The sequence below is a fragment of the Orussus abietinus genome, unplaced genomic scaffold, assembly GCF_000612105.2.
Source record: "Orussus abietinus isolate OABI.00-Male unplaced genomic scaffold, Oabi_2.0 scaffold244, whole genome shotgun sequence".
In the NCBI taxonomy this organism is placed as follows: Eukaryota; Metazoa; Arthropoda; class Insecta; order Hymenoptera; family Orussidae; genus Orussus; species Orussus abietinus.
In genome coordinates, this window is record NW_019394567.1 from 20,481 (window position 1) to 32,597 (window position 12,117).

At 39.0% G+C, this 12,117-nt stretch overlaps 1 protein-coding gene across 2 annotated transcripts; it reads right to left on the reverse strand.

The window, feature by feature from the left end:
* Positions 1-4,014, reverse strand: LOC105704282. 2 transcript variants are annotated; one of them, XM_012433363.2, is made up of 3 exons: positions 3,826-4,014; positions 1,973-2,160; positions 1-409 (listed from the first exon to the last, which is right to left on the reverse strand). In XM_012433363.2, exons 1-3 carry the CDS (start codon positions 3,864-3,866, stop codon positions 144-146), a joined length of 495 nt encoding a protein of 164 aa, XP_012288786.1. In that variant the 5' UTR covers positions 3,867-4,014; the 3' UTR covers positions 1-143. The 2 variants fall into 2 exon arrangements, with proteins under 2 accessions (XP_012288786.1, XP_012288785.1); XM_012433362.2 differs by having other exon boundaries at positions 1-412; positions 3,826-4,013.
* Between the last annotated feature and the right edge of the window lie 8,103 nt (positions 4,015-12,117).

The window sequence follows — 12,117 nt, forward strand, 5'->3', positions numbered from 1 at the left end:
TTTCAGCTCCTGTACCCGAACTCAGATTTATTAAAAAATTCTACAAAATGATTCCAGATGATATATCTCGATCTGTTTCAGTGGACCGTGGGAATAGAGGATCTCGCAACAATGTCCGCCGGAAATTGGCCAACTTTGGCCATTTATACGGCTTTTACAGGCTCCGGCCGGGCGTCGGGCTTCTTCAAGTCCAGAGTGTACTTGTGTTCGTTAACTAAATCGCCGGCTGCATTGTAACTCTTGTCAGTGTGATGCAAAGTGTCGCCAATGATTTTGTCCTCGCTGTCCCGAAAGTATGGCTGCCCGTCTTTCGTGTGGCCGGAAATGACGGTTCTTACAGCTGATTGGCCACTGTTCACCACAATCGACTGTCCCCCGGGATTGACCACGGTGTATTGATTGCTGCTCCCTGCTGAGGAAGAAATTTCCATGTTACTTAATAGTCTTGAATACTATAGTGTATTATACAGTAATATAGTTTGAATGTACTGTTAAAAATATTCATGAAATTTACACATTTTTATTATTGATTACTGCTCCCTGCTGAGGAAGAAATTTCCATGTTACTTAATCGTCTTGAATACTATAGTCTATTATACAGTAATATAGTTTGAATGTACTGTTAAAAATATTAATGAAATTTACACATTTCTATTATTGATTGCTGCTCCCTGCTGAGGAAGAAATTTCCATGTTACTTAATCGTCTTGAATACTATAGTGTATTATACAGTAATATAGTTTGAATGTACTGTTAAAAATATTAATGAAATTTACACATTTCTATTATTGATTGCTGCTCCCTGCTGAGGAAGAAATTTCCATGTTACTTAATCGTCTTGAATACTATAGTGTATTATACAGTAATATAGTTTGAATGTACTGTTNATAAGGACCTTCGTACAAATGAAAAAATTTCGAAGTTACTTTATCATCTTAAATACAATAGTCTATTATACAGTAACATAGTTTGGATGAACTGTTAAAAATATTAATGAAATTAACACACTTTTATTATTAATCACTCCCCCCGCTGAGCAAAAAATTTCGACGTTACTTAATCACCATGAATACTATAGTCTATTATACAGTGATATAGTTTGGATGCACTGTTAAAAAATATTCATGAAATGAGTACACGTTTATTATTCCTATTTAATAACTTTCATCCCGCCTTAAAAGGAGGATTTTCTCCTCCAGATAAGTTTCGATCCGGAAATCTTGTTAACCCACGTTAAGGGGAATTGAATCGAAGTGGTTTCTTCCAATTAAATCAAGCAATTCCCACCAGGGGCGCCTTTGGAGGCATTAAGAGCGCTCTTCGGTCATTTCAGAAGAGATTGATCGAAACGACTCGTCTGGTATCGATGCAGGTGCAGCTGCAGAAACGAGGCCGAGCCAATCGATGAAAGAGCGAGGTTCGCTTCTCGTGGACGTTTCTGGTCCAAGAGCCGTGTCAGAGTCTGCCTCGATGGCCACGTGATGAATCTATCGATAATTGATTCGTCGACCATGCAGGCGAGGAGTAAACTGGCGTATCGTACATGTCGGGAGTCCAACTCCAAACGATGGACCGTGAATGGAAAGAGTAGCACCATGGTTGCATGTGAAGAGTAGCACCATGGATATAGGACCCACAAAACTGCGTTTTGCGATGCAAAAGCAAAGAATAGAGGCTATCCAATGTCTATTTCATGCTGATAGATGGGATATCGTTATGATGCCCCGCACAATTATTCCACAGAAACACATCGACGTATAGTTGTCGATAATTGATGGACCTTGAATGGGGAAAGTAGCACCATGGTTGCATGTGAAGAGTAGCATGGATGTAGGACCCACAAAACTGCGTTTTGTGATGCAAAAGCAGAAAACAGAGATCATCCAATGTCTATTTCTTGCTGAAGATGTTGGTCTAGTGCTGATGAGGACGTTAACACTTAACGCGATAAGGAGACTATTATCTCACAAACCATTCTCCGCAGTCCGGACGGCGTCCTGCGTCAGCTGATCGACCCTGGCCAGCTGAGTCCTCAGGTTCGCCTGGATCTGCTCGTTCATCCGCTGGATGTTCCCCTGAAGATCCTGATTAAGTCGTTCGATGCTGGAGAAGAGACCTCTCATCCAGTCGTTGCTGAACATCACTTGACCCTGGCACACTCTGCAACCATTCCAAACCACATTGCAGCAATTTACATGGCTCGCTTTGATCCCAGCTCCAACTATTCCCACATGAGTGGAGTATTTAAGGTTCATGTGTATATATTGACGTTTTGGTATGTATGATTGGTACATATGTATGTGTGGTGTATACATGCCAAAAAGTCAAAATATTTGTTTTACTTTTCTCCAAACTGGATGCACCGAATTATCTGAAACTTTAACACGTTATTATGGAGGCCCTAAGGAAGAACGCGATGATCGTGAAATTTCATTTTTCGACAAAATTTTGTACTTACCTAGGACAAGAACCAAAAAACATATGTTTCTTCGATAAATGAAATTTCACGAATATCGCGTTCTTCCTTAGGGCCTCCACAATCGCGTGTGAAATTGTCACATAATTCAGTGCACCCAATTTGGAGAAGTTTCATACATATTTTGACGTTTCTGTATACATGTTACCTTTCATATCACCTTAAGGTGTACAACATTTTTCTTTGAAAAATGAAATATCGCGTGCTTCCTTAGACTCTCCATAATAACATGTTAAATTGTCAAATAATTCGGTGCACCCAATTTTGAGAAGTTTTATATATATTTTGACGTTTCTGTATACATGTTCCCTTTCATATCACCTTAAGGTATACAACATTTTTTTTTTTAATGAAATTTCGCGTTCTTAGACCCTGAATAATCACGTGCAAAATTGTCAAATAATTCGGTGCCCCCAATTTGGAGAAATTTCATACATATTTTGACGTTTCTGTATACATGTTCCCTTTCATATCACCTTAAGGTGTACAACATTTTTTTTTAATGAAATATCGCCTTCTTAGAGCCTCCATAATCACGTGTAAAATTGTCAAATAATTCGGTACACCCAATTTGGACAAGTTTCATACACATTTTGACGTTCCTGTATACATGTTCCCTTTCATATCACCTTAAGGTATACAACATTTTTCTTTTTAATGAAATATCGCGTTCTTAGACCCTCCATAATCACGTGTAAAATTGTTAAATAATTCGGTACACCCAATTTGAACAAGTTTCATACACATTTTAACGTTCCTGTATACATGTTCCCTTTCATATCACCTTAAAGTGTACACCATTTTTTTCTTTTATGAAATATCGCGTTCTTAGAGCCTCCATAATCACGTGTAAAATTGTTAAATAATTCGGTACACCCAATTTGAACAAGTTTCATACACATTTTGACGTTCCTGTATACATGTTCCCTTTCATAACCCCATAAGGTGTACAACATTTTTTTTTTTTAATGAAATTTCGCGTTGTTAGACCCTGAATAATCACGTGCAAAATTGTCAAATAATTCGGTGCCCCCAATTTGAAGAAGTTTCATACACATTTTGACGTTCCTGTATACATGTTCCCTTTCATATCACCTTAAGGTATACAACATTTTTTTTTTTAATGAAGTTTCGCGTTGTTAGACCCTGAATAATCACGTGCAAAATTGTCAAATAATTCGGTGCCCCCAATTTGAAGAAGTTTCATACACATTTTGACGTTCCTGTATACATGTTCCCTTTCATAACCCCTTAATGTTTCCAGTAAACCCGAGCTGACACATTTATACGTTCACTGGCAAGGTTTCGCCGAAGCAAACGGAAGTGAAATCTGAACGGGGAACTCTTACGCAAGGAGCCCGATCAGCAGGACACTCGCCCCAGGTCTCATGTCGAAGACGTCGTCGTCGTCGTCGTCGTCGTCGACGTATGTCGCATCAGAGGCGCGTTAAACGACTGCAATTCCTCGGAGCGAAGTCGAGGAAGAAAACTGGAGTCTCTATCTTTCTTCTTCTTATCTCTGTCGGATTTGCTCGTTAGCTCCGAGAGCCTTTACTACCATTCCGTAGGAGGTTTTTTATTCCTCTCTCCGGATATTTTCCCACCTCTGGTCCTCCTTCCATCTCCATCTCGCCCCTCCGTGCATTTCTTATCGCCATCTCTTTTCTTCCCTATCTTCCGACGGCTATATCTCTCCTTATCGCACTTTGCGTCACTCTTTCCCTCTCCGTTCTCCTTTCTCTATGCATCACCAGCGCTCTGTCTCTTTCTCTCTTCCTGGGCTTCCTATACGTCTGTCTCTTTCTTTCTATCTCTATGCAGTGCGCCGCCCAGGCAACCCATGAAGTGGAATATACGTAAATTAATTTTCTATGTTAGGTATATAGGTACAGTAAATGTATATCGTCTATGATTCACCTTGAAAAATATCTAAAGGATGTATATGAATATCTATAGTATAACATATTGCTAACATAGACCCAGGCAAACCATGAAGTGAAATATACGTAGATTAAATGTGTAAATTAGGTCTATAGGTATAGCAAACGTATATCGTATATCATCCACCTAGAAAAATATCTAATTTATATATATGAATATTTATAATATAACATATTGCTAATATGAACCCAGGCAACCCATGAAGTGGAATATACGCAAATTAATTTTCTATGTTAGGTATATAGGTACAGCAAATGTATATCGTCTATGATTCACCTAGAACAATATCTAAAGAATATATTTGAATATTTGTAATATAACATATTGCTAATATGGACCCAGGCAACCCATGAAGTGGAATATACGTAAATTAATCGTCCATATTAGGTCTATAGGGATAGCAAGTGTATATCGTTTATCATCGATCTAGAAAAATATCTAAAGGATATATATGAATATCTATAATATTACAATATGGACTCAGGCAAACCGTGATGTGAAATATACGTAAATTAACCGTCTATATTAGGTCTATATCTTTTTCATGGAATGAATCGATTTGAGTTAAGCTTCGTTTTAAGTATGTATGAAAACGACAAGATATTAATTACTTTTATATAAACTAGGCTTTCTTCCTTAAACTCTCCATAATCACGTGTTAAAGTTTCAGATAATTCGGTGCACCTAGTTTAGAGAAAAAAGTTTAACAAATTTTTTTACTTTTTAGTACATGAATGCCTCCCCTGCAGATACGACATCACCTGTGCAAGATGGGAGGGCATTGAAATCTCCCAGTCTACGTTTAATTTACGGATATTCCAGGTTAAGCGGTGCCTGGGTAGGGATTAAAATAATTGTAAAGCGAAAATGTTTATTTATTCTCGTGAAATAACATAAACTATAGTTGGCATTCTTCGTCATCGGCGCACCTACCACCTTGGACCTTCCGTAGGTGATTGTTCCATCCCGATAACGAGATGGATGACGAGCCAATGATTAAATCGTGAGGTCGTTGAAAAAGAAGGGCCGCGCTTCTTGGAAATTCTTTAAAGTTTAAAGTTTAATCGTACCCCGCGGAAACTTATCTCTATTCCACCTTACGGGTAATGAAAACCTGCATTTCTTGTTTAGAAAAATTATCCGGGATTACTGCCTCTTGGCAACTATTGTTCCATCGGCAGAATTGCACCGAATGCACGTTTATGGTTGCACCTTTCACGATGCCGCTTCGCATTAAGTCATAATTATACCCCTTAAACGGTAAACATAATTATCAGAAGGTATGCATTCAAATCGAAAGGTGCAGTTAACCTCCACTCGTTTCCGCGTAGGAATCAAAATGGCCGGAGGGGGATTTAAGGTGATATGAAAGGCGCTGGGAAATTCAATCGAGGTCGATAAATTAAAATTCATCTGTACCCTTTTTGGTGGGAACGTCATTTTGAATATTCAAGTGGGAACATAAGCTGACGCGTCGCGTTACCGACATTTATATTTATGTTGAAGTCTTTTACAGTCTATGTAGAGAATTATACGAACTGAAGCGTTCCTTTTGTCATTTCAGGAAAGTATTGACGAAGAGATCGACGTAAGATTGCCGAAATCCCGGGAATTTATTATTCTAACGACTGTTAAGGACCAGCGGCGCCATCTGTGACGTTTAGCTGCAACTAAATTTTTGCTCTAAAAATCCGCGTCAGTCTTGAGACGAGAAAGCATTCTCTTGCAATCGTTGAGGAAAGTATTTTCCATATTACGGATATTTTTATTTTCTTAACTGTTACGCCGCAATCGTTTAATAGAATGTATTTGGTGCGAAACTCTGCCGTGTTTCTTGATTACTCTGCGTCCAGTTAAAGTGAATTCACGTTTGAAAAATATATTTGGCGCGAAACTCTGCCGACTTTCTTTACTACTTCTCGTCCAGTTAAAGTGAATTCACGTTGAAAAATGTATTTGGTGCGAAACTCTGTCGATCTTTTTTATTACTTCATGTCCAGTTAAAATGAATTCTCGTTGAAATATGTATTTGGCGCGAAACTCTGTCGATTTATTTTTTTACTCTGCGTCCAATTAAGGTGAATTCACATTGAAAAATGCGTTTGGCGCAAAACACTGCCGAGTTTCTTTATTACTTCTCGTCCAGTCAAATTGAATTCACGTTGAAAAATGCATTTGGCGCGAAACTCTGCCGACTTTTTTTACTACTTCTCGTCCAGTTAAAGTGAATTCACGTTGCAAAATGCATTTGGCGCAAAACTCTGTCGATTTTTTTTATTACTCTGCGTCCAATTAAGGTGAATTCCCGTTGACAAATGCATTTGGCGCGACACTCTGCCAACTTTTTTACTACTCCTCGTCCAGCCATAGAAAATTCACTTTGACCGACATCTTACGATCTAGAACGAAAGGTCTTGATAAGACCAAAGGGTGGCAAGTAGGAACTCTACGTTACCGACTTCGACTCGATCAGCTGACTGACGTCTTAACTGTTACGTCTCGCGATAGGCGTTACGTGGCATTCGTTTAACAGAATCCCTTGCTGGTTGGACCGAAGTCAGCATCCGATATTAATCTTCATTACTTCGTCTTAGTTATCATCACTTTTGACACACTCGTGTCTGTCGCCATCGTCAAGTTAAAGCGCATTGGCTCGAGATAAAAGGCGAAGAGGTCATCTCTTCTATCGTCTCTTCCTTCTTGCATTCTGCTGGCAACATTCCCGATAAATAGGCATTGCGTTTATTCTACATTACTCAACGTCAGAAAAGACGCCTTTCGAAACTTGGTAGAGTCTTGCGCCAAGTACATTTTGGATATTGTTAAATATACAGAAAATATAACACATATTTTGGGTGATTAGGGGTGGGGTTTGAGTGATAGGGTGTCATTTTAAATGTTTTTAAAACATTTATAATGTACTCGGCAGATAATATTTAACAAAATACTTATATTAAAATGGAACGAAATGTTTTCTATATTTGTTAGAAAAATATTACAAAAACACATGGAGCTAATATTATACAAATATTATAGACATAATAGTCTAAAGTAAACGTTTTGCAAATACTTCAAATGTCTGGTAAATATTTACAAAATGTACGATATTCGTTAAATATATAGAAAATATAGGAGAAATATTTTGTGCTACCAGGGAAGCTTCGTAATAAATGTCCGGTCCAATTCTCCTTGTGTTAGCCTTTCACAAAGGACTTTAGATTCGCCGAAAATATTTCGGATAAGTATCGAAATCGGCTTCACGTTGGAGCNTATAGAAAATATATAGAAAATATAGAAAACATAGAAAATATATATAAAATATAGGAGAAATATTTTGTGCTACTAGGGAAGTCATGAAGACATTCCTCAGGGTCTGCGTCTGTAATTTCACCGCAATTGCGTATACGCATTAAATGCAATCTTGCAGGTTTCGGGGATTAATTACTCGAGGTGAACAGGAATTCAAATGACTTAAACAAACCGGAGAGTTCAATGCCTCTCGTTAATTTACGAACCTGTGTTCGTCGCGCGAGAATCGGAGTGCAAGGTCATAAAGTTGTAAATAAGACGAAGAAGAAGAGGGAAAGGGTAATCCAAAAGAGGGGATAGAAGAGGAGGGGAGATGAGATTAAATTGCATCATTGCCCTGACACAAGCGTCATGGAATTCCGCTTTATCGGCAGAGTCCATTCGACTTTACTCCTATCGAGAGCGAATTTAGTCTTCTTCTGGTAGCACAAAATATTTCTCCTATATTTTATATATATTTAACGAATATCGTACATTTTGTAAATATTTACCAGACATTTGAAATATTTGCAAGACGTTTACTTTAGAATATTATTTCTATGATTTTTATATAATATTNTTTACTTTAGAATATTATCTCTATAATATTTGTATAATATTACCTCCATGTGTTTTCATAATATTTTTCTGTCAGATATACAAAACATTTCGTTTCAGTTTAATACAAGTATTTTTTAAATATTATCTGCCGAATACATTATAAACGTTTCAAAAATATTTAAAATCAAAATCACACGTTTTGCTTCCATAATGAAATGGCGGTAAGAAAATATTGCAAAAATTTATCTTCTATTTTTATACCAAATAAAGTAATAATAATCGAAAAGTAAGAAATGTATTATGTACTAGCAAAGATGACAAATAAATATTTATAAATTATTCCATGCTGCTAGGGTATTTTCATCCCAATGAGAAATATTTTCAAAAATCGTCATCCGAGTCGAAGAAATTATTTTTTTCGGGTATACATTTTCGAGCAACACTTTCGATAATTTTCCTCGAAGCTCGGAAGGGATAAACGAAACTAGCAAAGATGACAAATAAATATTTACAAATTATTCCATGCTACTAGAGTATTTTCACCCCAATGAGAAATATTTTCAAAAATCATCATCTTCGAGTCGAAGAAATTCTTTTTTTCCGCTACACATTTTCAAGCAACACTTTGGATAATTTTCCTCGAAGCTCGGAAGGGATAAACGAAACTAGCAAAGATGACAAATAAATATTTACAAATTATTCCATGCTACTAGAGTATTTTCACCCCAATGAGAAATATTTTCAAAAATCATCATCTTCGAGTCGAAGAAATTCTTTTTTTCCGCTACACATTTTCAAGCAACACTTTGGATAATTTTCCTCGAAGCTCGGAAGGGATAAACGAAACGGACGAAATTTACGATTGGAGGCGAGAGAAGAAATAAAGAAGGCATAAAATAGGATCCACGTAACTTCGGATTCTGTTCCGAGAAGTCCGGAGTTCCGATCTTGCCGATCGTAGAAGAGAGAGAGAGGCGCATCGGTTTATCGGCAATCAGGGAATACAGGTTATCTGCATAATACCAAGTCCCCTTTCCCCTTGGTCCTCTTTTCCCGATAGCCTCGTCCACCCAAGGTCGCCTCCCCCGCGTTTTGCTTTCTTTGAAAGGAGAACTAGTTCCCTCGATTGGATGCGACTGGGAGCCAAGGATGAGCACATGACTGTAGATAACGACTTCTGTCGTGAAAATACTGTACACCTGAATTTGAAAATGCTGTATATTGCTATATTAATCTGGGACCCAGGTTTGAAATGATTAGAGGACCCCACGTGGTGTATGTTTGAATTTGAACATGCTGTATACTGCTATATCGTGAAAGTACTGTACACTTGAATTTGAAAATGCTGTACACTCCTATATTGTCTTGGAACTCATGCTTGAAACGATTAGAGGACCCCACGTGGTGTATGTTTGAATTTGAAAATGCTGTATACTGCTATATCGTGAAAATACTGTACACATGAATTTGAAAATGCTGTATACTCCTATTTTGTTTTGGGACCCTTGCTTGAAATGATTAGAGGACCCCACGTGGTGTATACTTGAATTTGAAAATGCTGTATACTGCTATATCCGTTTGGGACCCAGGTGTGAAATGATAAGAGGACCCCACGTGGTGTATATTTAGGCGAGGTCAGTGATACTGGACTGATCTGGGAGCCGAGGATGAACACATGCCTGGAGATATCGACTTCTATCCTGAAAATACTGTACACTTGAATTTGAAAATGCTGTACACTCCTATCTCGGTTTGGGACCCGTGTTTTAAACGACCAGAGGAACCCACATGGTGTACATCCATGCGAGGCCAGTGATACTGATCATAAACTTATCAGCTGCGCGAAAACTGTTCTCTTAGTAGCACCACGACAACCTTCACTTGGGAGTGGATGTTGTTGGGTTGGATTGGGTCCAATGCCTAATTTTTGGGGATATTATACACAATATTGATAAAAACCCAGCGACTCTCTTTATGCACTTTCTAGCTGGGTCAATTTAGACTGACTACATTTCATAGAACAAAAGAAATGAAAAGGGTTCATCGGAAAGAGACCCAGGGTAAAGAGGGCCCGTTGCAAAGAGACCCAGGATGAAGAATTCCCTTGAACTCCACGCTGGAGTTCAAGGGAATTCTTCACCCTAGGTCTATTTCCGATGAGTCCTTTTCATTTTATTTTTCTATGAAATGTAGTCAGTTTAAATTGACCCAGCTGATCTATTCCTGGTCTGGAATACATCAGCTCCGGGAGTAATGCGATGCCGAAACTTGTTCCGCTGATGGCACCGCAGCAACATTCGCAAGAACCGCTGATGGCACCACAACAACATTCGCAACAACCGCTGTCAGGCCTGACAGAACCCTATGTCAAGTGTCTAATCTTTGCGGATGTTATACTTAATATTGATAAGAACCCAGTGACTCTCTTTGTGCACTTACCAGCTGGGTCAATTTAGATTGACTACATTTCATAGAAGAAGAAAATGAAAAGGGCTCATCGGAAAGAGACCCAAGGTAAAGAGGGCTCGTTGCAAAGAAACCCAACGTAAAGAGGGCCTGTTGCAAAGAGACCCAGGGTGAAGAATTCCCTTAAACTCCACGCTGGAGTAATTCCTGGTCTGGAATAGACCATCTCCGGGAATAATGCGAAACCGAAACTTGTTCCGCTGATGGCACCACAGCAACATCCACTCCAAATCGTTGTTGGTCCCTTCAGAGCATGACAAACTCCCATATCAAGTGCCTAATCTTTGGGGACATTATACATAATATTGATAAAAACCCAGCGACTCTCTTTATGCACTTAGCTGGGTCAATTTAGATTGACTACATTTCATAGAAAAAGTAAATGAAAAGGGCTCATGGCAAAGAGGGCCGTTGCAAAGAGCCCTAGGGTAAAGAGGGCTCGTTGCAAAGAGACCCAACGTAAATAGGGTCCGTTGCAAAGAGACCCAGGGTGAAGAATTCCCTTAAACTCCACGCTGGAGTAATTCCTGGTCTGGAATAGACCATCTCCGGGAATAATGCGAAACCGAAACTTGTTCCGCTGATGGCACCACAGCAACATTCGCAAGAACCGCTGATGGCACCACAACAACATTCGCAAGAACCGCTGATGGCACCACAACAACATACGCAACATCCGCGGTTGGGTTTGACAAACTCCCATGTCAAGTGTCTAATCTTTGGGAATATTATACACAATATTGATAAAAACCCAGCGACTCTCTTTATGCACTTACCAGCTGGGTCAATTTAGATTGGCTACATTTCATAGAACAAAAGAAATGAAAAGGGTTCATGGCAAAGAGACCCAGGGTGAAGAATTCCCTTAAACTCCACGCTGGAGTAATTCCTGGTCTGGAATAGACCATCTCCGGGAATAATGCGAAACCAGAACCTGTTCCCTTGATAGCACCACAACAACATCCACTCCAAATCGTTGGTCCCTTCAGAGCATGACAATGTTCTATGTCAAGTGCCTAATCTTTGGGGATATTATACAGAATATTGATAAAAACCCAGCGACTCTCTTTATGCACTTACCAGCTGGGTCAATTTAGATTGGCTACATTTCATAGAACAAAAGAAATGAAAAGGGTTCATGGCAAAGAGACCCAGGGTGAAGAATTCCCTTAAACTCCACTCTGGAGTAATTCCTGGTCTGGAATAGATCAGCTCCGGGAATAATGCGAAACCAGAACCTGTTCCCTTGATAGCACCACAACAACATCCACTCCCAATCGTTGTCGGTTCCTTCAGGGCCTGGCAAAACCCCGTGTCAAGTGCCTAACCAGGTCTGTTAGGGTTATTTTAAAGCGTTTTATGACTCAATTTCACTGGCTCGTTCC